Raw genomic sequence first — 27,964 nt, 5'->3', positions numbered from 1 at the left:
GTACACGAAAAGAACAAATTAACTTAGGTATCAAAAAATTTAACTATATTCTCTAAATTTGAATCAGCAGGTAGTCACTGATTCAATGGCACACTTAAATAGCACTGCATAATCAGTAAAGTTCAACTAAAAAAGAACGAAAGTTTAAAGAGCATTATATAATTAAAATACCGATATTCGCACGTTAATTTCAATCTTCCAATATCATATTTATTGAATTTAAGTATTAAAACAAGATTAGTTAGATCACATAATAAAAATTAGCTAGATTAGATATCGCACATTTAATTCACTGATTTTCATATTTGATATCAGTGATTATCCACTAATTTAGAGAGTAGAAAATAATTTTGTTAAATCATCAAAATAATTATGTAGACAATTCAAGCATAATGAATAACTGCAAAAGTTTTAACATTTATTAAAAATGAGCGTATCCAAAATTATTTTGATCTGTATAATATCCAGCTAAACTTTGAGATACTTTAAGAAAACTGTCTTTCCCATGTACTGGAAAAGTAAATTCCTAATCAAATCACAAGTAAGCGCCAAGACTAATCACTCTGCATATATCGATTAACGTTCGTGTTTCGTTTTATTGCTTCGTCGAAAAAGATCGATGAACTCGCTTTTTCGGATCAGAGTTTCCGGTGTCTCCAACGTGTTTAATTCACTGATTTTCATATTTGATATCAGTGATTATCCACTGATTTTGAGAATAATTTTGTTAAATCATCAAAATAATTATGTAGACAGTTCAAGCATGATGAATAATACTGTAAAAGTTTTAACATTTTAAAGTTTTAACATTAAAAATGAGCGTATCCAAAATTATTTTGATCTATAATATCCAGCTAAACTTTGAGATACTTTAAGAAAACTGTCTTTCCCATGTACTGGAAAAGTAAATTCCTAATCAAATCACAAGTAAGCGCCAAGACTAATCACTCTGCATATATCGATTAACGTTCGTGTTTCATTTTATTGCTTCGTCGAAAAAGATCGATGAACTCGCTTTTTCGGATCAGAGTTTCCGGTGTCTCCAACGTGTTTAATTTCGCGCGTGACTCGATCTCCACGTCGAAGAAAATCGAGAGAGCGGAGCTGGTGGAAAGACACGGCGTAAATTGTCGCACTGCAACCGACAGGCTGAGGATATTTAATCGCGGAGGTGAGAGGTGACGAAGTGTCCGGAGTTCGCGATAATTTCGTCGTGAAGAGCGCATTTTTCTTTCGTCGTCGTCATCGTCTCCTCGTGCCCTGTCGTTTAATGGCACATGGACGATAGGTGGGACGCGGGAACGGTGCCTCAGAAAGGTGAAAAGAGAAAAATGGGAACGGAAGCGAAATTTCCACGAGAGTAAGCGAAACCCGTCCAAGTCGAACCTATTGCGGACGGCAGGATTCGGGACAAAGGGGAGCAAGAACGAAGAATTGGCGCCCGAGCGTGACGGATAACGAGGACGTTAATCACATGTTATCACTCGTTCGTGAAGGAAGACGTCTACGTCATAAGGGAGAAAGGAAGAGAGAAAAAGGAAACGAGAATTTACACGTGTGCTTCTGACACTCCATAACATAACTGCACCTTTTCGTCATAAGATGAATTATTCCGCAAGCCCAAGAAGATTGTATGTAAATTCAGGAAATTTCAAAATTCAGAATAATAGAAGTTAAAATCAGAAATAACTTTGATAATAAAATTTTCAAAATTTTATTTTATATTTTTGCAAAGTACGATGTGTCATGTAGATATTACAATCGTTCATTCATACCAATTTAGGAATAAAAACATGAATATTCATACTGCTGTTTATAAATTAGTGTAGATGAACGATTGTATTTTATGTATGATACATCGTATGTATAAACTTTGATGAAAAGTGTCAAAAATAATTTTGATAATTTTAAAGTGTTTCTAATTGACATTTTACGAATCCTATAAATAACAGGATATGCTTTTAGAGAAAGTCTTTTATTATTAAACCATAATAATTTTATTACATTACACAACTGCATCCGTTAATAAGCTAGGCAGAAGATATCATAATTAAGACGAATATGATTACAAAAAGGTTACTATCTTAAGCATCAAGTATAGAAAAGCCGTATTATAAAAGTAACTCGACTAAATTTTTGAGTAATTTATACCGTGATGGCATCCCCAAAACAAGAAGCGAAATTCAGGTAACAAATACGATAAACAAGAAATCGCTATTATAGTATTATAAGTATAATTGAATTTTCTTCCATTATCGCAGAAGAGAAACGAGAGTGTAAGCTTCGAAGAGTGGGATAGCGAATGCGTTTCGCCATCGATGGGAAGGGATGAAAAAAAGGAGGAAAGGATAAGGGATGAAAAGTAATGGCGCGACGAGACTCTCGGCGCCATTATGGTGGAGACGCCACGGCAGATAAACTTACGGCATGTACACAACGCCCGGGATTCCGTTTTACGGAATATTGCGAGATATGTTTTGCGAATAGATAAAGTGCAGAAATTACGACGAATCGATCCGCATGGAAATTAAAGCCAAAACTAGTCGCCGCAAGCGAAAGGTGAGCTACCGAGGCGCGCAGAAGGCGACCTGGTTACAAAAATTAATTTCGCGCTCCTTTGTTCGCGGGTAACGCAAAAATCATAAAATTCCTGACGGAATATTGCTCATAAGTTGTGACAGAACATTAATCATAGACTCGTTCTTTTATTTTTACCTGTCCCTCGACAGACGGACAGATTTCAACCAGATTTGTCGCGTGAAGTCGCGATATCAGAACAGTGTTAGAAACGTATCCGAACGGTAACTCTCGGGCAAACGCGTTGTCATTTATCACAATTCATTTGTCCAATTACTTTGAAAACGCAACGGTTGTTACGATTATTACTCGCTGGCACCGAGTTTATTCTACGTTAAAGCGATATTATCCTTCGACTCCTCGTTTGTGGTGCTTCTGCAACAGTAGTCTCTCTAAATCTGAATCAGTGGATAATCATTGATATCAGTGCCCAAGTATGCCACTGGTAATCGATGAATGAAATGTGAGATCCCTAACCTAGCTAATCTTTATTACGTGATTTAATTAACCTTGTTTTAGTGCATAAATTCAATGAATATGATATCGGAAGATTGAAATTAATGTGCAAATACTAATATTTTTGTTATATAATGAATAATGCTCAATCATTCTTCCTTTTTTAATTGAACGTCACTGATTATTCAGTGCCAAGTATGTCACTGGGTAATTAGTGACTATCCAATGAGATTCAGATTTAGAGAGCAACTATCCTTATTAGTGTGCCTTTAAGCCAATTAATTCATTATTGCATTAATGATTAAATACTGTAATTTTATTTTGTCTGTTTGAAATCAATATTGATTTTTCTACTATTTCTTTTTTTATAATATTTCTTTAATTAAAAAATATTAATGTTTTATGAGTGCGTTCCTCCAAGGAGCGATGGTTCTATTAATGTGCCCCCAATTTGTATGCCTATCATTTGATTCATTTTAACATATACTTACTAAGACAGATAATAGATATAAGCTACTTGTTTAAGTTAATATTGTATAAATCATTATTTTAATTATTACTGATTTCAATGTATACTAATAATAACATAACGCTCTAATGCAGGACACATTAATAAAGACAAGTTTAAAATCTTGCGATATTATTGGACTATCACGTAAATTCCTTTAAATTGTGATCTTTCGAAAAATGTTTATTATACTTTAATAGTTAAAAAATAAAATATTCTCTTTGACATAATTTAATTTGATAAAAAAGTATCTTTTCTTACATATTTGTGCTAGTTTTCTTTAGTTTATTTAAAATCAAAGGTAATAGGGACAGTTACCCTAACACATACATGTATTTCGCACAGCCGTTTTTCACGAACGTCATAGGCGACATCACAGTTAAGAAAAAAACAAGTTGCTCGAGTATCCGAGTTTATAGGATGTCTGTTTAGCAAAAATTTCAACGCGCAGGGCAAGATTTAGTGTGAAGCAACGAGGAAAACTCGGAGCTCCTTCCAGAAAAAGAAGAGAGTGGAGCAAGTTCTTCGACCACTTTCTTCAAACTCCTTCTTACTTTCATCATTAATACGAATTGCGTCGATCTAATTTCTGGGTTGGTTATGTACACGAATGAGAGCGGGGTTGCTATATCAAAAACGCGGTTCTGTGCCACATTAAACAACGCCTGCGGTATTTTCAGTCATCAAAAACATCGTTCTCGATAACGACTCTCGCAAGATGAAGCATTTAAGGCAAACAAGAAGATTGAAAAGAAAGAGAAATATCTCGCGAAATGTTTGCCACAAAATTTATTTCATGCTTATCAAAGAATCTACGTGTATATAATCTGCGAGGTTCGCATCATTAATCGAAAATCGATACCGCACGGTGTTATCAAAATAGAGAATTAAACGCGCCAAACTCGAAAGAATAGCAAAAAAGAAAAGAGCGAATGCATTTCCATCCGGTTGATGATTTAAACGGCGCTGCGAATGAAAAAGGTTGATGAAGGAGAACGAGGTGGAGACGGGTGATAAGAACCTCTTTATTTCCTTTATCAGGCCATGCGAAAGGTGGGAGGGATTCTCTCGATTACTGTACGTGCAATATACGAGCAACTCGGGCTGATTTGTACGCATATCGAAGACCTTTTCATAATCCTCCAGCGCTGGGAAAACGTGATCCGCCGGGCAGATTTTTCGTTCGCCGCGTATGTACTTGAAAAGCCGGCTCATTTGAAGGGTACGGGGATTACTTACGACAAGTATAGAAATCGGAATTACGTCGCTTTTAATCACCGGCGATACAGTCTAGATCTATAAGTATATACGTCTCGTCTATATTTAAACATCTCCGATACCACTCGCTGTTTCAATAACTGCTCTTCAAATAAATTCCTCGGACATTTCGAAGCTGACACAGATATATGTTTATAACCGATTTAACCTTTAGAGGACAGAAATCTATTTTTAAATTCTTACAGCTTTTTCCTGAGTGAGATTTGTTATAATTTATTACTTGTACTTCTTGTTTCGAAATATCACAGTTTCAACGTCACTACAGTGTCTTTCTCAATCTATAAAAAGTTAATAAAATCATCCATTATCTTCTATCTTTTCCAATTGAGAGTAAAGGGAAAAATATCTTGTTAAGATGATGAATAGCTCATATAAATTTTCGAACACGCGCATGTATTTATTTTTCAAACGGAAATGATCGATTTCCTTTTTCTAAAGTAGCAAAGTACATCGCTGTAGACGTCTACATTGAATAGACGTGATCTACGTTTGATGCAAAGAGGGGCCGCAATCAACAATAGAGCAAAATAATAATAGAACTACGTGGTCGAAGTCGTAATTAAAATCTAATGCTATCAAGAACTTCCAACTTGAGATGAATTGTTGCGGAACACGCGACGTGATCGATCATCCACGGCGCATTACCGAATAAAAGCCTCATCGTACTATCGTAGAATCCGCAACAAGCAAAGCAACGCGATTCGTTCGTATTTCCATGTCAGGCTGTGCGTACTGCTTTGAATAGCAAGTATTTCGAGGAAAGAACGAGTCATTCTTATGTTTCGTTCTTTTCGTCGAGAGTATATAGAAGTATACGTATAATCATAATACTGGAAAGGGTATCCTTTATAGCGTATTTTATTTTAACATCTAGCTTCCTTTTTTTCCTACATAGATTTTATTACGTTTATCACAAGTCATGAGACATTTACTACGTGGTAAAATTAATAGTTTGAATAGTAATAATGAGAATTGCTCGTTAAATGTATGAATCGTAAAAAATAAAATCTTAGAATATTGTATAAGTATATATAATTACATATAATATTCCTTTATTATTTATTATGCATGATACTCTAATTTCTTCGCAGAGATTATTCGATTATTTCTTTACAGCTTTTACGTGTCGTAAAAAGTCGTAAAAAGGAATTCAAATAATTTCTGAGAAAGGATGATCTCTTACAATCTTCCATTTCCCTATGATTTCAAAATCTGTGCTAAATCAAGAAGCCGTTTCATGAAATTGAAATAAACTGTCTATTGACACTCGCAGTAAATTAGTGCCGAACTCATTAGTCCCTCTGACCGGTTCTGAGGACGATGCAAACAGAGAATACCTACCGTGGCATATACCGGGTGTGACTCACCTCGAATGTAGAGCGCAGCCGCGCTGCACCGTGATGTAACTCGACGCTGGTGGTGGCGGAGGGGGTGTGAGGTATGTCGACGGTGGTAGTTCATGTCTGTGGGGATGATTGTGATGATGATTATGTGAATGGTTCAGGGAGCCTCGCAAAGTCCCAGGCAGATGGCGATGTGACTGCTCGCTGGAAACATCAACGAGAAAAAGATGTTAGTCAAGGGGATCGATACCGAAATTCTCGGGTGGTTATTCTTTTCCCACCGGATATGTACCGGGTACGGATGAAGTCCTACCAATGGTCGATCGTGCAGAAAAGCGTCTACTGTCGGTAATACTCAACGCAAGATAAGAGTCGCGAAAATGCGACTCGTGCAGATATTAAAGATTCGTACAATAATTCATTTATATAAATTATTTCAGTAGTATTTTTTACAAAAGTCAGGACAATATTTTTTTCTATAGAATAGGATAAATAAAATTATGACGTTTTTTATTTTCTCAATAAAGAAAATATTCTATTTAAAATATTTTATTTAAATTTGTTTATACTAAAAATAATATAATTTATCACTATTTTTTAGTATAAGTAAATTTAGAAAGAGTGGAATATTTTCTTAAATGAAATGTATTATAATTTATTATCTCGATGTGCTAAAAAACAAAAAGAGATATGCATTCATCTTATTCCTTTCTTGTAATAAATTATTTACAAATGTTATGCGCGCAGGATAAAATTCTCTTAAATCTCGCAAACCCATAAATTTCATATAACAGTAAAACATTTGAAATCCTGCATTTGAAATTAATTAATATTTGAGTCATGTTGTTTCGTAATCTTGTTTTATTTCCCTGAACCATGTTACACACGTTCTTCTCGTAATCAGTTTAAAGAGTTTTAATTCTTATCAGATTGATAAAGTGTTATCGAATCAAACACGTTTTAAGCTTTTTTCACATTAGCGTTAATGCTTATTTTAGTAATGGCATCATGGTCTTTCCGTATATTTCAATATTATCAACTATCAAGCAGTATCAGTTAGATAAATGCTAAAGATAAAGGACATTTTTCATCGTTAGTAATAAAAGGGAAAATATAAAAAGGAATATATAGTATGTTCTATATTAGAAGTTACAAATAATTTCGAAAAAGTGAATTTTCTAAAAAAAAATTGCTGAAGCATTTCACAATTTTAAGATGAAAATATGATATAATAAATTTTTTATACGTTTTTTAAACATCAATATTTAAAAAGAATCATATAATTTTTGTATATAATACGCTTTAATTATTCTATTTATAAAAATGTTGATATAATGTTGATAATTAATTATATATTAGGTGTTGGAATTAATTCGTAGCGTTTTTTAATGAAAGAATGTTATTTATTTCACATGAGCATTAAAAAATACATTAATGAAAGTACTTCCCATCACTTGTAAAACGCTACGAATTAATTCCAACACCTAATAGTTTCAAAATTTACTGAGAAAAATTGATCCCCTTTTTTGTGTCAACTAATTTTTATTATTTTATGTATAAAAATATTTATTTAAATGTTGATAATAATTATTAAAAGTTTCTGAGATAGTTTACATTTTATATCAAAGTATGTCGGAATAAATATTTTTATACATAAAATAATAAAATTAGTTGACACAAAAAAGTACATTATATAACTCAAAAAAATTAGGGGATCAATTTTTCTCAATAAATTTTGAAACTATAATTAAGAAAAAATTTTTTGTAATGCATGTTTTTCGAAAATAATTATATGTTTTATTCAATTAATTAATCTTTTATTTGATATATAAAAATGAAGTTAAAATTATTAGAAAATAAATATTTTATATGATATTTTACACATATACGTGAAGATCAAAATAAAATGTGAAATACGAATCTCTTGAACTATCGATTTTTTAATAAGCTTACTTTAATACTTTTATATGCAGAATATCTAGAAGAAACATAATTTCGTTAAAAAATCGTATATTTCCATTTAAAAAATACCAATGAAATTAATATACAATAATGCGTAAAAAATGTGTTCATCATATCTTCCTGCTTAAAATTGTGAAAGCCTTATACGTGAGTAAAAATTTTTTTCATAAAACTTTATTAAATTTTGATTCTTAAAATAGAACAATCAAACATTTTTGAATAATAAATCCAAAATGACGTTTTTCATCATTGTATAATTCATTTCTTTTATATAGTAACTATTAGTGCTAGAATGTTTTATAACTAGGAATATATACAAATTCTTTTTTAACGTGGAATTTTTGAGATTCGATTTGTTTTCGCACCTGCCTGTAATTATATGCAGAAGGACGTTACATCCGGTCGCGAGGTACCATCGCACCTGGGCTCCCTTTATTCTGAAATTCTGGTGGGGGTTGTATGCACAATAGGTGATTGTCTACATCCGGAAAGCTTTGCTATTTGTTCGAGATATTTCCATGCATATTTGTTACAAATTTGATGTCTGTTTACAAGCGAAAGCATTAATCTACTAATTAGCAGATTTTCTGGCAAATATAAATTTGCTTTCTGAGCAAAGATATAATTATCTCATATAAACGTATAAATGGGTAAATGAGATATATGGAGATATTATTGATCGTTCTATAAATGCAAACAAGTTAATAAATTCTTACAAATCGATATTTCACAAATTCATTTAATTTATTTCTAACTTAAATTTTCAATAAGAAAAGAAAAAAACCAGCTGCAAGAAAGATTTTAATTTTATCTAAAATAAACGTTTTCTAAGCATAACAATTGTATCCCTAATTACATATGTAACGTTTCTCACAGACAGATTAAGGTTTATCGTGGTAACACGTAAAACCGGAAATGTCGAAAGGAGCGAGTGAGTCTTTTAACAAATAGGGTTCTTATCTGCCTCTGAACTAATCTTTCCGCTTTCTGTCGTACCGCTATCATTTAGTTTTTTAGTCGACGAAAAAAAGGAAGAAAAAACGTATATCCGGTATATACGTACAATGAATGCAATAGTTTTCACGCGAAGCTCTAATAAGCTCAGTTCAAGCTTTATTCGTTTGACGATTAAAAATTTCTCGATGAAACTTCGCTGATGAGTTCGATGAGTTTTTAATAGACGATAATGATTCTGCAAGGCGAAACTTTGATCATATACCATCGACTGGAGTATGTGTTCCGACACGTTGTAATGAAGCCAGGAGCGTAAACTTCTAAGAATAGCGATGCTTGAGACAAGACGAAGACTGACGTGCATTTTCGCGAAAGAGAGTGTAATTAGACGTCGCGTCGGCCGTTATCAAGATCCATGCGTGTAACAGTGAATCGCTGAGTAATTAGGTGAACGAGAATAAACATGTACAACTAATTCAACGGTACGGGTATCCTTTCCGTTTTTAATTACTTAAACAACAGAATGATCAAAAATAACTTTCTCTGAAAGAAGTTTGTTTTACAGTTAAGTGCACGCTTTAAAAATTAATTAAGTTAATAAATCCGTCAGTTAGATTAAAATTTATAAAGTTACCTAACGAAATAAAATTACCTACGAAATTCGTATTATTTATTTCAGCAGACAGACAGAAAATCATAATTAACAATAAACATAAACGTAAATTTATATAAATTTATTTCGTACATATGCATGTCGAAAAACATGTCGTACATGGGAATTTTAGCTGATTACTTATTTCGTTCCATAATAAAACGTAAGTAAGGATGAGTAGGTCAACCAGCATAACGCAGATATCTACGTAATAATATAGTACCAACAGTGTTGTAAATAGAGGAACATTTCAAGCTTTATTCGGATCTTTTCCAATTAAAGTAAAGTACCGTTGCGTTGTGAATGGCGGAACGTTTCAGTCTTTATTCAATTCCTTTTCAACCAAAGCAAAAACATTGGTTATATATTTTGTTTGAAAAAGACTAAACAAAATTAAAATGTATGTAAGTTAGTACGGTATTAGCGCATGAATATTTGTGGTGACTTATATTAAGCTTAATCATTATTCAGACTTTTTTTTCGCACCTGCCAATTTCTTTTTTTATTGTGTGAAAAACTTGCATTCCTTGATGGTTTATGCAGCAGCATAAGATAATCTTAAACTTAATCCCTTTGTATGGAAATTTTTGCAAGAGATTTAAGACTAATCATATATTACTTACTTCTGACTAATCATATATTAGATCGTGACACGTCACAAGCCAAAAATGACATACTGAAGTTTTTTAAATGCCATTTATAAATAAAGAAAATTTGATAAAATAATGAGATTACTTTTTAAAACTCTTAAAATTGACAAAAACTATCCTTATCCCCTCTCTCAATAGTCTGTAAATAAAAAAGAATTATAAAGTAATTTCATTATTTTATTTTATAAAAATTCTGTCTCTTTATTTACAAATGGCACGCAAGAAACTTAAACGTGTCATTTCTTGCTTATGACGTCACGATCTAAGATAGTCACGGAAACTAGTCAGGAGCAAGTCGAGAAAAATTTAAAGCGCGAGAATTCGTTACATCTAAAGAACTGGCACAGAATGAGAGATTAGATCGACACGGAGGGCTTAAAAATGCAAGCTCTAAATCTACCACGAATCCACTCGTGCTTGCGATGTAATTCAGGACCGTCGTGCGAGGATTCTTGAAAAGGTTCATCGCGCAAATGTTTAACGGAGAAGTCACTGAAAAACGCGAGGAGCGTTTTCATGTATCCGCGCAATTTGCTCGATGCAGCACGTCCGTACAATAAGTTATGAGCGAGCTGAGTAAAAGAAGGGCAAACGAGCGAAGCTGGGTCGAGACAGAAGGGAAGATTGTGAAGTATTTCTACGTATAAATGTTTCAAAGTGGCGGCAAAGACACGTTTTATTTCAGGCCGCAGAACGTGCGTCTCGAACTTTACATTTTACGAAGTCGAAAAATTACAACTCGCATTCTCTGCAAATATTCTATAAAACAGGAGTATGTGAATAGTACGTACAACGTAAAACGCAAATCAAGAGGCGAGAGAGACTACTCAGAACGTAAAAACTTTCGTCTTTCTCTCTTTTTTTACAGTCGTTACACAGTTATAAACGAGAGTCGCTTGTGAAACATTAAGTTTCACGTTGCGGACGGTTGCATTTTGTATGAAAAAATTCATATGCACGTCATTAAATTTAATTTGATATGCTGCGATCTGATGAAACTTCAAAATGATACTTATTGCAACATTTTAATATAAAACACGATAGCGTATTAAAAAAATAAAATTGTTAAACATCATTTGTGTGTATAGTGTATTTTTATAAATTTATTGAACTGTAGATGTGTGAAATATGTCACTCTTCACGAACTTATTTTATTCTAGAATTAAAGTCTGTTATCAAATTTTGCATTAAAAATATCGATGTAGATATTTCACAAAAAATTTGTTGTATTACATATTTTTTTTGCATTAAAAATATTGAGTCCTAAGAAGAAGGATTTATTCATTCAAGTTTGAAAACATTGCGAAAATCTTATGAAAATGTTAAATTAATTATTTATTTCCCGGATATTATTATACTGTAATAATCTCGTATTTTGTAAAATCTTTTGCAACATTTTGGAAATTCGAAAAACGTTTGTGAATAATAAAATTCTACATTCTGATGTTTCGATCTTTTTTGATGACAAAAAATATATATTTGTACTTTTCTACATTTCGGTAACTTTGAAAATCTTCAATACTTTCTAACAAAAATATCATACTAATTAAAAATTATTACTACTCAGTTGATTAAAATACTGACAGTGTTTAGATCTTTAATCAATAATCAATAATATATATTTACTTTATATTTAATTAAAGTACGCATTTAAACATAAATGCATTTTATATTACTCTTTACAGAAAAATATTTTGTTTTCAAAAGGTTGAAAATCGTTATCTGAAATGAGTGGTCTCTGTCCTTCTAGATTACAGTTGTCACCGTGAAAAAAAGAAACAACGAAGAGTAAACTAAGAATTTAGATTAAACGCGATGTCGGAGAAATTCATTCTTGGTCTCACGATGTTGATAGCAATGGCAATAACATCTTCTAAGAGAAATAGAGAGAGAAAGAGAAAGAGAGGGAGAGATTTAATATTGTGGAAATTCATTTTACTCTTTCGCTATCACTGACGATAAGACCATACTCAGTTTGTATTAAGTGATCGCCAATAAGTTGTACCATCGTGCGCTAACTTTTGCATCGAAATGACCATACGATGGAACGTGGAAAAAAACGAGGTATGATAGAAAGGGAAAAATATGATAATCGGAAGCTGATGGCGAGGTATTGACGTCGATGCGGGCATTGGCTTCCACGGCAGATGCCGCTTGACTGGAAATTATCGTCTTCATGTCGACCAAAAGGTGGCCAACAGGTCTCTTGATGTTTGAACACCTTTCTTTCCAATCGAAACGATGTCATACAAATAATTTCCTCTTTCGCTGCACGAGCGTCTTTGACAAACAATGCTGATTACATTTACGACAGTTAGATAAAATTTATCCATCACACAGTTAACGATCTTACAGTTAATATGTGTTGATGAATCAGATAGAGAAAACTAAAACAAGGAAGTACAGTTTCATGATACAATAATGAATGAAAAAAATTTTAATCCAATCTCATTGTGTGGGGGGGAGGGGGGGGGGTATTAAAAAATACCAAACGGGAAAAATCAAACCTGAACTTCGAAAATTTAATTCAATCTTATTTCGTTTAGAATCATATCGTGTTCAAAAATTTAAGGCCTGGTTTTTCATTTTCTGATTAACTTGTAGTTAGACTTAACCTGATAATGTAATAATTGTGTCTTTCTAGCTATGATTAATCAGTAAACTGACAGTTTTATAACTTGATGATGAATAACTTTTAAAGTTACCACAAAGCCATTAATTTATTACAGTGATTAATCATAGCTAGAAAAAACACAATTTTTACATTATTATCAGATTAATTACAAGTCTAATTGCAAGAAAATGAAATTGCTTAATCAGAAAATGAAAATGCAACGCATGCATGTGGGAAGCAAATGGCGATTTATATAAATATGAGGGATGCATGAGGGATGCATGAGGGATGCAATTCGTTGCAGCATCACGAATTATTTCACTCGCATGCGGCGAGCACATGCTCGGGGTTCGAATCCTGCCGAAAGTGTAGCTTTCCAACTTTAGACAAGAAGATTCTATACTTGACCTTAATGGCGTCGCTTCAATGCGTCATTCTCGCGGCGGTGGTCTCGAGCATCCTACGTGTTTTTTTTTCCCTTTCTCCTTCACGTATTTTTAATTACATCTTTCATATCTCCTACCGCGTTTTCATTTTCCGATAAAACTGAATCTCGCAAACGCGTCGTATAGAAGTGTTGATTATTAAAACCCTTCAATTATTAAATCGTGACGAAAGTCAATCCTGAGGATTATATTTCAAATAGACGTTTAAATCCGTGCGTCTCTTTCATTCGTGTTAATATAGATTATCCGTGTATCAATAGCGTATCGACGTACGTAATATTAATTTCGATAGTCACGTTAACCCGGTACTCCAATCGGAATACTCCGAATCATGGCTGGAATTCGCGCTATCGTTGCGGAAGAACGCTCGCTATGCGGAATTCTCGCGCGGAAACGACCACTGCACATATATATATATATTGGCATATTCGTGGATTCGCGGAGTGTCCACATGAATACGTACGAATGTCATTCGAAATGAGAAATTCTTTTCGCAAGACGCACGCGAACCCTTTCATCCGTCGTGCCCTTCGCCTGCCCTCATCGAGGTGTAAATTTTAACCGCGTCTCGAAAACGTAACCGAGTGAATTTTTTACACGGCGCCAACGCCGCATTGTTCACGCGAGCGTGCGTTAAATATGTAGCTTGTAAACCGATTATCACTGCAACGAATAATCTCGCATCATTGCGCGGAATTGTTTTCGACGCAATAATCATTCCTGCGAACTAATTCGCTTGACAATAATTTGCATTTTATACTCGTCATACTCGACGGCTAATCGTTATTAAAATTGGAATTTAATTCAGTGGAATGCGGAGGGTGTCGCACGTAATAATTTTTTATTCCGGGAAACAAAGCGCACTTGCTTCAATATTTGCAAAAGTGTTTACAAAGGTGAATCTGCTAATCGGGGACCAAAGTAAAATTATAATATGCGGTTACAGTTTTCATTCTAACGTTGGAAGGAATCATTTTCTCTGGTTTGTTTTTAACGTCAAAATTGAAATACGACAAATACTAGAAATTTAAAATGCCTATTACGGTTAAAGCTCGATCTTCATCGCTTTAAATAATTCAATCTTGAATTACTAATATATATATATACTTGCATATATATTGTAGTTTTTTCGAACTGCGCGCCGAATTATTTTTCCGGACTATAAACGCAATTAAAACTACTCTAGTAATCGTGAATTAAATTGACAAGCAATTTTTTTTTAATAATCCTGATGCTACCATCAAGCATCATATTAATATTTCTTAAAATTGAAATAATTTAAATTCCTATGAAAAGGACTTTCCATTTTTTTATAGCGTCAAATTCGTTTAAAATTAAAATGTTAAAAAGTAGTGCATTGCGTAATTTTTTCAACACCACAATTGAAATTATATAATTATATATATAAGTTCGCTTCGTTCCTCGATCGATAAACATGCCGTTTGCTCCAAACTTTAATCCCTTCGTGTACTAAAAGGTTTCCCTTCTCGCAGTGAGTGCGATCGCAACCGTGCGGATCGAACGAATCCGTATGAGTAGCACCAAGCAAAATACCTGGATACGTTGTTACTTTTGAAGCTGACCATTACTCCGTTCGCCAGCGTTGGCTATCACGGTGGTCGCTGGAGCACGCTAGAAGTTAGATCGCATTACACTTGGCTGCTCACACGCACGCACACGTACACGCACGCACACGCACACACCCGCACACGCACGCGATTCTACCGGAAGGCGTCGGCGCAGGAAAAGAAGAAACAAACGCGGCCACGTGTACGGAACGCTCGCAAGAAGCGACACGCATCCTTCCAGCGCCACGTTTCCGGGCGAACTGATGAGCAACCACGCTCCGTAGCCGCTCTGCCCCCACTTCCCGTCGTGCTGGTCGACCCTTTCCCGTCCCGTCTTTCATCCACCACTGCCGACAAGTAAAATCGTATCCCTTAGCTCTTGTAATACAAATGCATTGCCCTGCGTCGTCGAGGTACCTGCTCTAACAATAAGTGCCATCTTATATAATTTCAAATAAAAGCGTATGTTACATAAAGACCTTAATGTGCGCGCGAGATGACTAAATCGATGCTGCTATTTGTTAGAATTCGTACGACAGAAATAGATGATATTTTAAAATAAATAGCACGTCTAATTATATATATAATATTTGCAATGGTAATTAGCAAATTGATCTGTCTGTTGATAAATAGGTTCTGTTCTTTTTCTCGGAATAAAATTTGATATCAATTTAACGAAGAACGTTGATTGAATTATTTAAAATCTGTAACATGATAAAGTCAGAAATTAATGAATAATGATAGAAATTATTTTAACCCATCTAATAAGTAAATTCTTCGAAACGTCCTGTGTTACAATGTCATTGTTTATTCCTATGTGAAACTTTTATAAGATACTTTTTAATATTTAGAGAAAATATTTTGTTAAAATTATATTGTATAAATGAAGAACTCGCTACTTAAAAGCATCTTTTCGCTGTCTCATCCAAGTGCGTTGCTTCGACATTTCTTCCAAGCGTATCTTTGTCTCCCATCTTTCTTAAACGCATCTTTTACCGTTTCTTGCCAGTAGCGGATTTACATCTTCTAGCGCCCTTATAAAGCTCATTCGATTCGTGATTAGGATCTTCATTTTTATTCCTTTTAATGTCACGACGATCAACTCAAGAATAAATACTTGCTCGTTTCCATTTAGGTTTATTGGTCTGTACTTTCACATCATTTTTTAACTTTAAGAAGACGTTAATAAATTAATGTTAATAAGTTCCTTCTTCCTAATGTCGGCGATTCTGGATCTATACGAATTTAAACCTATATACATCACTGTCTCTGGCAAAACCGTCTCCCTGCCAGCTATAAGTGCAACCTTCCGTCGTCTCATAAGCGCACCGTTTCGCAAGTGTGTGCATCATTCATTCCACCGTCTCTCAAGAGTACAGTGTTTAGGGAGTCTTGTAAACGTACCGTTCCGCTAGCCTATGAGTTACCGTCCTTTCTTTCATTGTCCCTCTCCGTTATCCGTCTCTGATGACAACCGACGTAAGGAAGAAAATGTAACGCAGTTGGCTCAGCGCGTTACATTTTCTTTATCAGTATATTTAATATATACGTAAAGTGAAAAATGTAAAAAAAAGCCCATCAGAGCCCATCAGCTGTTCGGATGCACAGGAAATTCTTTATTTTCGTGTGAATGTAACAAAATGAATAAAATAAACCGACCCTTCAATTCGGGTCCTTATCAGTATAAAATATATATATAAATCGAAATTATATAAGTAACGCAAATTCCAAATTGATGATTTCCGACAATTTAATTCGTTCTTCTTTATCCAAATGCCAAATTAGCTACGTAATGAATAGCCCAATGATTATATAAAAATATTAACTTATACAATAATAATATAAAACCTTACATAAAGTAAAACATATATAAAGTATATATGTTCATATGTAAACCTACTACATTTACGTGATTAATCCATGTGATTAAAACCACAGAAAGGACTTTTAATCGCCGTAAGTGAAACGATGAATCGGCGCAAGTGTCGCTAAACTTCGATTTAAACTTCTACTTTAAATTACCTGGAGCAAATTATTAATGATAATTACAACATTCATTTAAATTAATCGACGATACCTGTCTTTAAAATTATTCGAGTAATACGCGAACTAATTAGTTTCGAGGAAATAAAAAAAAAAATACAAAATCCCAGACTAAAGATTGCACGTCAGAATTGCAACGTCGAATTAAAAAAGCAAACCAATCTTGTCATCTGCATCAATCAAAATATTATATAAAAAGCAAATTACAAAGGACAAAGGAAAATTAAGAGACGCCTGAAATATTACACAAAGCTGGTCTATCCCAGGAAGAAACTTCATTTCACAGTATTTCCGGGTTTACACCGGGTGGAGGACCGACCGGAACGTGAGTAACAAGATTCTGGGGTGCGGAAAACGGCGTCGCGGAATACCGTCGTTGTGGGATGGCGTTATTTCATTCGGATTTTGACGTAGCATTCGTTACACTTAAGCATACGATTCCTGTGTATGCAATTCCTCCAGAATCCCTTAATTGAACTTTCCCGTCACGTTCTATACCTTTTAGTTCAAATCCCTTGCGTTTTCCTACCTGCAGGCTTCTCGGTGTTCTCTCGAAGGCAACTAGTTGAAACTCTTAACGTATCCCGAAAAGCGTTTGGTCACAGTAAATACGATCCTATCGTAAATAACGTCTGGGACAGTCGCGCAATCCAGAGAGAATTCGTCACGACGTAACGTACGATTCGTATCTCGTCAAAGAGAAATCTCAGTGAGAGACATACTTACGACAGGCGAAAATAATTCAACCGCCATTAATGTCCCAGCGGTTTCTTTTAAGCTATATATATAAAACCTTCTTTCATCTGGAATTAATTCCGCCTTCTCTCATTTCAAAGGCCATGTGAGAAAATCATCGGTAAAATCATTGGTAAAATATTTTTTCCTATCCAACTATAATTATTAATATATTAATTAAATGTTAAAATAGGTTAATTAATCTAATTAAGTAAGAGAAATCTTGTATTCGAATATTAATTTGAAGATTCTCACTTCAAATTATTAATATTCTTCTAAAATACTTATTAACATCAATATGATTGCGTTTCAAAACTAAAAAAGATTTCGGTTCGTGATTTGTAGAATTAGATATGTACATAAATTCATACCAAAATATTTAAGCACTAAGATTCGCTTTGATCGCCGAATATAAGGATTTTTTTTATTTAATTAAATTTATTTTTATCGGTCTAAATTCGTATTATAATTGTAAATTAACTAGTGTCACAAGAATTTTAAATTCCAACATAGAGAGAACGGCAAACATTTGAAAGGCATTTCATGAGAAGCGTAGGAAGTGCAAGAGGGACAACAGTGACGCACTTGTTAAGAAAAATTCAAGGGGACAAGTATCTCGTAGGCAGGTAGATAATTTTCTGTCGCCACTATTGTAACCGAAGGTCGTCGAAGGAAGCGACAGGACGTCTTTACATTGAATAAGAATTTGTAGGAACGGCAGGTAAAATAACCTGCTTGTTTAGATATTGTCAAACTCGAGATCAACTCGATGTCAAGCAACTACTAGCCTTTTATCCGTTTACTACGTTTAATCCCTTCCCACAGCTTTAGAGTTACATTTGAGATTGCTTCTGCTATCGCCTATCTGTCATTAATCCGGCTTTTGTTCTCGCATCGCGAGACAAACGCCATCCAGGTCATCAATTCATGCGAACTCCGGCGCCCGTTCGCTCACTAAAATGAAATTACGAACGTTCTCCGATATGCCGCAAGTTGCGGAAATGGCAATCTGGCAAACGTGAATTAGTTTCGTAAAAAAATTAGTTTTTAACCCAAGAAATTAAAGTAATAAAAAATTTTCAAATTTACAATCCAGTATATTTTTTTTTCTTCTTTTAATATGCAAACATTTATCGTCTCGATATCATTTTAATTACATTTAAATAATTTCAATTCCTTAATAAATTTCATCACCTAATAATTTTTCAGTGAAATAATAAGTAAATAAATACGTAACGAAACATAATAGAAGAAACTATTGTGTTTTCTCTTTTTGTACTCATTGTACATTCTTCACGTATTTTTGTATTTTAAGAAAAAAGGGAAAATACGAAAACGAAATATAATATTTCATTTTCGTACTATCTATTTTCGCACTATCATGCTTCGTTAAATATTGGTCATTTTTATTGTCACGAATAGTCGAGAGAGGAGGTAACCATTCAAATAACTTCTTGAGAAAATATTGAAACTCGATGTCCCAGGCAGACAGCGAAAGAGCAGGCTATTGGGTGGCGTGTATGTATGCGAAGTGTGTTCAGAATTTCAATGAGAACCACTGGAGATCAGTGGGAAAACTTCTGGACCATATGACGGCACAGCAGCCGCCGTGAGAATGGTCAGAAGGGCGTGCGAACTACCAGGAACTCGAGGTATGTGAGTGCAACAAAGTTCCAGTGGGTTTCATCCCCTAGCAATGTTGCCTCGGAAATCCCTCAAATTCGGTCAATAATACAAAAGCAAAACCGAATTCGTACTGCCTTCGCTACTTCGAAAGTGACCACGATATAAATTTCCAAGTCATCATCGACGGAACGTCGAAGTTTTAAGACTTCCCGACGGTGTTTCTTATAGAAGGACCCGCAAGTCCGGGAAAACAAAGAAGGGAGAAGTCCCTGAAAGAGGTTTGCACCGCAAGGAAAAGGAGGATCCAGATTCATTAAATGCCTGACGAAGGAAATGTCCAGCAAAGCGACTTTAGTATTTCAATAATAAGACGACTGTTGTTTGTTAATTATATTCCTGAGATAGTCAGAAGTCTCTTCATTTCGATGCAAAATAACGTCACAGTGAAACTTACATAGTCTTACCTCATCCGTTAAGCAGATAACAACCTGAGGCTACAAAGTTCAATATCAAAGTTCACTCGTACGTACACTGTAATTTTCAAGCGCTCCCGAAATTCACGTTGAGTGTACATAAAGACGTAGAGCACAGAGAGAGACTGTCATCCGTAACTAAATAGAGTATCAAATGTGATCAAAACGAGAGAGAATACGCGATCTCTCTTTTTCTCTCTCTCTTTCTAAAATACTGTAATGAAAAGACATAAGACTAGTCGTTGCGATTTCCCATCTCTCATTTCTTTTGACCAATTTTACGCACGGATGGACGCAATCCATGCTATACGTCTTTGAATGCACGTGAAATATTACATCGAGTAATTGACAGAATAATTATCGAACGACGGTTTCCGAGAACAATTAGTTTCTGCGAAGTCTATATTGTGCGAAACGGTAGCAACTAGGAACGCCAATCTCCGCACAAGGATTGAGATTCAGTGATATCATTAAGTCAACATTCCGCGTACTCCTAAGAGGCTTAAGATAAACGGCTAAAGACGACGTCATCGCGCTAAGACGACGGTTAATGAGATTTCCGAAAACAAACACTTATGTGCGGCTTGCCACAGGACTTATTACAGGACTATACAACAAGCAAATTTAATGTTGCCGGTCGAGATAACGTCGACGTGGTGTTCACAATAAATGTCGCAGATGCGACGAAGTTATAATCGTGCTGGCAATAAAATTCGCGGGCCAACTTCGGGCAAAGCCTCGCCCATTGAATTGACTTCGCAACATTATTGCGAATTTGAAGCGGTATTCGCTTCATTACGGTTACAACGGAAATTGCTTGATGGTTGTTAGTTAAATTAAAGTTTGATAAATGTTTCAACGGCGCGATTGTACTCCCTGTGTGTATAATTTAATGATAGCATTGCATCATAAATTTTCATGGTACAGTTAAAAAGGATAAAAGCTGCTTTTTGCAAACTTCCCGCGAAATGCTACAGCATTTCTCTCGTTCTATTTTTATTTTGTCACACAGGTGGCTGTATAATCCTGGCATATTTTACAAAGAAAATTTGGAATGTTCTGCGCATTGTGCTCATCCCATGTGGTACTGAAACCACAATAATGGGGTTGAGAAAAACAATTTATAACAATACAACGTATAGTACAAATTATACGTACAATTAAAGTTTCCCTTATGAGTTGAAAATATTTATTATTGTTTTATCTTTTATTAAGCCGAACTGTTAATTAAACGGTAAACCTTCGAACAATACGAAACATCTCAGAATGGACAGACAAAACTTTTAGAAGCAAAAATGAAATCACGAAAGAAAGACTGAAAAAGATCTGAACGGAAGACGTTGATAAAAAAAGAATCTGACAAAGTTTTCTCTCATCCGCGTTGTTGGCCTAACAATGTCGTAGATAATACTATAGTTCTTATCTTACCGACATGGAAGACGAAGATCCTCTTCTTCAATACACCGAATTCTGCCCAGATTACTTCGGATACGTGGGAAGCGCACGATGCAACTAAATCTCAGTACTTTATTACTGAACGCTCACTTCATTTCTAAATACAGCTTAAACGTTGGTTGATTCGTTCAATTTTACAGTCTCGTTCTGCACGAGCAAACTTCTCTACGAGGCGCGTATCTGTTGTTTCGCGTTTCCTTCTATTTACGAACTTCCTACTCCTACATTTTGTACACTGCACACTGAGAGAAAAGTATTTGACATTTCTGACTATAATTATAATTAATAAAATTAATATGGTTAGGAATTCCATTTTTGTGGTTACTGTTGCTATACGTTGGCAATAATAACCATATTTTCTCAAATATAATAAAAATAGGTACATGAGTTTTAAATTGAAAAAATTGTGCTCTAAATTATGATAATTTCAAACATTAATATAGTAAATATGAAAATATAAAATAAACATTGTCAAAAAATGACTGTAAATTACAGTAAATTATGGTAATTGCAATAATTTTTTCTTTCAGTGCAGATTTCATTTAAAAAATATTATTTGATATATTTTTAATATCTTATTTGATATCAACATATACAAGAATGAAATCCGATAATTGCGAATTATAGGCACATTATTCCTTGACATGAAAAGCTTAGAATAAATTTGTTAAAAAAGAAAGCAATACTAACTTCCTTGTGTTCTTTTACACAATACTGGAATCTCTCCGTAAGATACTTCTCTCGTATTTTCCATTTTATTTCCTGGGTCAGCTCTTGATCTGGTACCCGTATTTATTTGCGAAAGTTCAAGAAACATACCGAGCGCGGCGAGGCGTAGGATGAAGGGCGCGCAAATGAGATTCACAATTTCCTTCCAAATTCGGGAAAAGAAAAAAAAAATGATCGCGCCAGAAGGCTGTGAATCGTCGCGCGTCCTGGGAGGCTCCCGCGACATAAGAGCTGCGAAAGTTCTCTCGGTAGGAGAACTATTCCGTTTAGAATTTCTTCGAACTCGAGGTCGACGAACGTAACTTTACGTTCACGTATATTGCAACGGCTCGAAAAAGGGATGGATTTATTCCCGCGATCCAACGGTGGAATCGCTCGCACAAGGATGCGGAAGGAACGGATTTCGAGATATTATTCATCAATAATTTATAGCGTTGTTGTAGCTGAAGGAGTGACCTATAACACAAAACGAGATGCGTGATGCGAACGCGGAAATAGAAAAATATTTCATGCGAGAGAAAAAAATAGAAGGAAAGGAATAGCAGTAGCAAATCAGCAATGAATCTCGAGAAAATATGCGTTCCGAACATTTTATGCCTAATGTGAACTTTTGATGCGCGATAGCAGGGATGTTTCATAGAATGAAGCTATCGCAATTTCGACTTTAAAGTAATATGACAATTGGCGACAGCAAATAATGTCTCTTTGCGACGTGATTATTACATTATACAATTATGATTGCACTTTAACAGTACAAGCACAATTTTTAAGTATTTAGTATGTGCTGTTCAGAAATGTCATCGCGAGAAATGGATGAAAAAAACTCTGCTTTATCCTATAAGTTGGAACCATCTCGATATATTATATATTTACTAAGAAAGAATTAATTTTCTGCATTTGAAACATATTACGAATACAAATTTCCTCTCTCTTCAGTAATTATCTGTAATGCCCTAATTTTTCTATCCAAATCCACAATTCTTATTCAGATAATTCTGCCGCAGATGGGAACGAAGCGAATGTGTAATTTTTCTGCAGAGCGCCTCGTATTGGTACGTCCATCACGTTCTGCGAATACTGTCGCAAATTCGCGGTTCATTCATGGATGTATGTATCTGACCAGTCGCGCTTCAGAAAAGGCGATTACTCGCGGAAACCCCGCGGATATATCTATGATTTTCCGTGGTGGCTTTCAGCTGAATATCGATATAGGCAGGCAAGCTGTACGTCAAGCGCGAGCAAGAAACGCATTCAGCCAGTCAGAACCGGAAATCGTGAACAAATCATGCCGGAACATAACGCGAGGAAAATATTGCGGCGAAATTTTTCACAATTCGAGATTTCGATTCACGTCGTTTTTTTTTTCATTCGATTTAAAGGGAAAAGTGTACTTAAAAATTATCAAAATATCAATTATCTTTGTATTTTAAAAATAAATTAAAATTTTTTTATGCAAAGAATTACGCTGAGAAAAAAAGTTATTAACTTGACTAAATGCGTTTAGTTCGTAATGATTATTTAGTTCAAAAATTTATATATTTAGATTAATAAAAATCTTGTAATTTAAAACATGTTTGAATTAACAGATATTTAGTTGAATTAACAAATATTTGCTTGACAGTTCGCGTGACCACTACATTTAGTTGAATCAACTAATATATTTTTTTGAAACGGCAACTTTTTTTCTCAATGTAGCTAAATCTCTGAAAATAAATTTTATATGGGACGGTCAAGCTGATTGCTAAAATATTACACTTTTCTGCAGCATTACTCATCGTGCTTGAGTTTTTAGCACAAATCATTTCGATTTGATAAAATTATTTTCAGATTTACGTTATTTATAGCAAAATTTTCAGACATTTCAGCAAATTCCGTTCAATGATAGGAAAAGGGAACACAAAGATACACTTTTATTTTATGATTTCGCAACTATACTCTCCGCTTAAGCTTTTAAAGGTGGAATATTCCACGAAGAGCGAATAGGCCACAACATGTAATTTGCATGGTAAGCCGAGGTCGACGTTTCCACACGAGAAACGTGATAGGCGTGGGCCCTGAGCGACAGTTTTCGAGTACATCAGCCAGTACGTTACATGGCTGAAGGGGTGTCCGGGTCACCGTGATAAAGGGGTGCCCGAGCGATGGAGAGAAAGTAGAATGTATGTGTGAAAACGCGACAGAAACAACGAGAAGAGGCTGCGGCCATATATTGCGGTCCGAGTGATACGGCACAAATGGAGAACAGAAAACCCGCTCTTGCTATGAGCACGTAACGTGTTTCAAAAACAATTATATATATCCCTGAAACAATTATGGCCGGGCATACTTGGCAGTGAATTGCGTGACGTCCGTTGAATCCTTTGAAGACGCGAAATCGGGATTTATGATAATTTCACGGTTCCAGCGTCGTACTTGTTAATATCGCAGACAGCGTAACGCGTTTACATAAATAATTCTACATTCTAAATAATTGGAGCGTTAATAATCTAAACACAGAGGATATTCCGCCCCTCCGACCGTCGCGTCGTGATACTTTAGCGAAGCTAAGGGATGAAATTAATTCTCTCAATGTCACAGTATCATTTAAGATTCATAATGCTCGTGGATAACTGTTATCACTGCGCGTAGCGTAACATCGTGTTTCAATTACATCCATGTTGAATAACAACATTTGAAGTGTAAAAATATAGGAAATGCAATTGAAAAGATCGTTGACGATCTTATGTAAATTTCGCGCATAAGAATCGGTCTCTTAATCTTGCAATTGATGTGCGACTTCGAAACTTATCGCCAGTTTTATGTCTTTATCTTCAGCTTGTGCTATTTGCGAGCGTTTTATCGTAGGACAAGAAAAAGTCCGATGCAAGTGGTAGATAGCGAGTGTGATAGTTAAGCGAGGAAGCCATTTTCCACAATTAATGTCGCTGAATATTCTTTATCTCTTTATCCGAGTGTCATGAAAAGTACGTAATAAAAGAGTCCGGAAAGAAGTTGAATTACGAACGAAATGGCTAGTAATATAATAACGACATGTACTTATCTGACATCTATTACCCTCGACGTGTCGTTTTTAACCGTATGACAAGGACAACAGAACGGTGTCCCGACCAGTCTCGACAAAGTTTACCGTTGTAAACTCGCACCTAAACGCACGGCCATTGTGGCAAGAAGTTTCACATCGACTCGGTGAAATTGTCTACGAAAGACAATTTATATCTGCCGGATGTCTGTGCGACGCGAAAATATTTCGTATCATCTTCCTCAAGTTCTCCCCTTCTTTTCGGAAGAAGGAGAAAATATTCTCTCATTTTATTTTTCCAGAGGAAATATGACGCTCGATGTATGATACTAACCATATATATTTTTCATATACATGGTTTCCAAACTAATTTTCCAAGCTAATTTTCGTCCATATAAGAACTTATACTTTTTGAATTTTTTCGCACCAAGTTAATGATTTATTGTTGTATGTACATATAACAGTATGATTATTATCACCTCTTACTATCCATTTAGAACGCACAGAACGCAAAATATTACATCACGAGGTACTCGACTTTCGAGTCCATTTTCAGGGTGTACATCTGTATCTTCTATCTTCTTATCCTTTCAGTAACGCACGCGTACATTATATACGATATAGATGCTGTGTGCGAATGCACAGCTGCATTTGGACATGACGATTATATCAAAGGGGAAGAATCTCGACGCATATACAGACCAGATCGCATCATATTCTATTCGCATTCGCGCTCGTGGGGATCTTAGAGAGAGCTATTGGTCGTATCACAAACGAGGAACAGATTTCTCTCCTCGTCTTCGCTCCGCGTAGGAAAGATTCTCTTCGTACACTCAAGTAAAATTCGTATCGCGATCAAGAGAGTATATTCAGATAGAGTTTTCGTATCTTCGTCTGCGTCTCCGATTCACAGAAATAGGCTTCTCCCGCGCTTCGAGCATACAGGAATTCTATATATACGAATAAATGTATTGTAATCCAAAACTCACCTCCATCCGTCATCCTTGTCGCTGTGCAAGCGTTTTGCCATTCAAGAATCGTATCATGTCTCGAAAAGAAGCGAAACTTCGACAATTCTTATTTCAGAAAAAAAAAACTACCAATACGTGTAATTGCTTCCGAACTCTTGCGAGATCTCGATGCGAAAGTACATCTCTTAACGTATCTTTATTAAAGATAGCCTCAGCTCGTAATAATTGTAAGCAACAACGCAACACGAGAAAAATATCAGGGCACTCCTGGCAGTCGAGAAATATTTTTAAGGCAAGAGCGTTTTACAGAGATTTTTAAAAAATCCAAGGAACTAAATTAAAATTAATGTAGATGTCTGAGGCACCTTTTATATATATCGTTTTCTTACTTCCAAAATAACTCCATTTATCTAAAATTAAATATATTTTCCAAGAAAATTTGTAACGTTATTTATATTATGCCTGCGTTGATTGATCGTGCATACTGCTTCAATTATTTATTTAGATCATTTTGATTAGCTTGATGAATGTCCCTCGCAATGTGATTAATATGGCAATTTGGGTATACAAATTGGCTAGTCAAGTTCCACGCAGCCATTTCAAACGCACGAAACTTTAACAAGATACGATGGTACGTAAAACAAACACATAAACGGATGCAAGAAGTCGAAACATTGTAAGGCATTTACGTATCGTTACGAACATTCATTTTCTTCGCTCTCTCGAACGTCTAGGCGAAACATCTCGAAAGACGAAGAAAACAAAGTTTACGGATAGGATCCCAACTGTAACAGCTGAAGAGATTTTGCTCGTTTCGAGACTCAAGGGCGCGGCTGTGGGATCCTTTGGACATAGCCTGTTACGACTTGCAGATTTCTTGGCGGAGCTCCATGGCCGTATATTAGCATCAGATTAGTAAACCCGGCGTTTCGCAGTTGGCTCTCGATTCCGTGCTGTACTAATTTTCGATCGGCGGTGATTAGACGGCGCTGTTTTCTCGATATTTCAAATATGCGTGAGTTCCCGAATCCTTAATCAAGCCCCTCATCCGTAATCAAAATCACGAGTCATATAATAACGTGGCTTGATTCAGACATGAATCATGCAAATATGCAGAATCGCAGCTGTACACCATTGCTGTTTAAAAATTTATTTTACGATGAAGTATATTAGATTGCAACAAAAATTCGTATTCTCCACATGTTTAAAAAAAAACTGGATAATTGTGTTATTTGATAGAATAAAATTTCAGCTTTAAAAATCTGTTTTTCAATTGCGATACGATGATTTTTAATGGAGTTATGAGTTATACTTTTATTTAGTGCGATAACTCAATAACAAAGAATCTTGGGATCATTTTTTAAAAACAATTTTATAATTAATTTTAATAGGGAAAATTTTAAGCTTTCACATTAAAAAGTTAAAATTCCCGTAAGTCCTCTTTTGGATACGTGATAGGAGGTCCACAAAGTGAAAAAATTTCCCAGCTCTAGTTTCCTATAAAAATTAAACTCACAGAAATGCAAAAGGCATAGTCATAATCTTTCAAAAGTAGAAATTTTAACCTCTAAAACATTTTTAATTTAATTCATTTTTAACGAAGTTACAGCTACTTGAATTTTCAAGTTTGTGCTTCGAACTTTTAGCTTCATTGTTGATCGCAGGATTGTTTATCTATTATTTTTCGAAATTAAGATCTCTCCTAGGGATTTCAATTACCTGGATTAGCAAGTAATAGCGGTTGGCTATTACGAGAATCTCGAAAGTAATCCTCGGGAAAAGTAAAGTACGGCATCATTCGTGCCTCTCATCCGCGGCAACTTGCGTCGCACCGCACGTTTTCCCTTGAGCGCGTTCGCAGCGGTAATCTACGTGGCGGCAGACGAAACGATTAAAGTTTCGAGT

At 35.0% G+C, this 27,964-nt stretch overlaps 1 protein-coding gene across 12 annotated transcripts in view; it reads right to left on the bottom strand.

Annotated features, from left to right (window-relative positions):
• LOC105146655 (uncharacterized) overlaps positions 1–27,964 on the bottom strand; it is a 157,679-nt gene that overhangs the window by 93,738 nt on the left and 35,977 nt on the right. For 8 of the 12 annotated variants that reach the window (XR_015548234.1, XM_087415871.1, XM_087415858.1 and 5 more), the window contains one exon: positions 6,187–6,366. The exons of 2 other annotated variants lie outside the window; for them this stretch is intronic. Coding sequence is in view for 7 of the 10 variants with exons in the window: in XM_087415858.1 (XP_087271984.1) it covers positions 6,187–6,366 (180 nt within the window). In the remaining 3 variants the exon portion in view is untranslated. Of the gene's footprint in view, positions 1–6,186; positions 6,367–14,994; positions 17,604–27,964 lie in introns of those variants that run through there. 2 more of the 12 variants (XM_087415860.1, XM_087415870.1) reach the window with 2 other exon arrangements.

This window comes from Acromyrmex echinatior, chromosome 19 (assembly GCF_024713525.1).
Source record: "Acromyrmex echinatior isolate Ae372 chromosome 19, ASM2471352v2, whole genome shotgun sequence".
Taxonomy (NCBI): Eukaryota; Metazoa; Arthropoda; class Insecta; order Hymenoptera; family Formicidae; genus Acromyrmex; species Acromyrmex echinatior.
The sequence above is the reverse complement of the archived record's forward strand: the minus strand, read 5'-3'. Positions and strand labels throughout refer to the sequence as shown.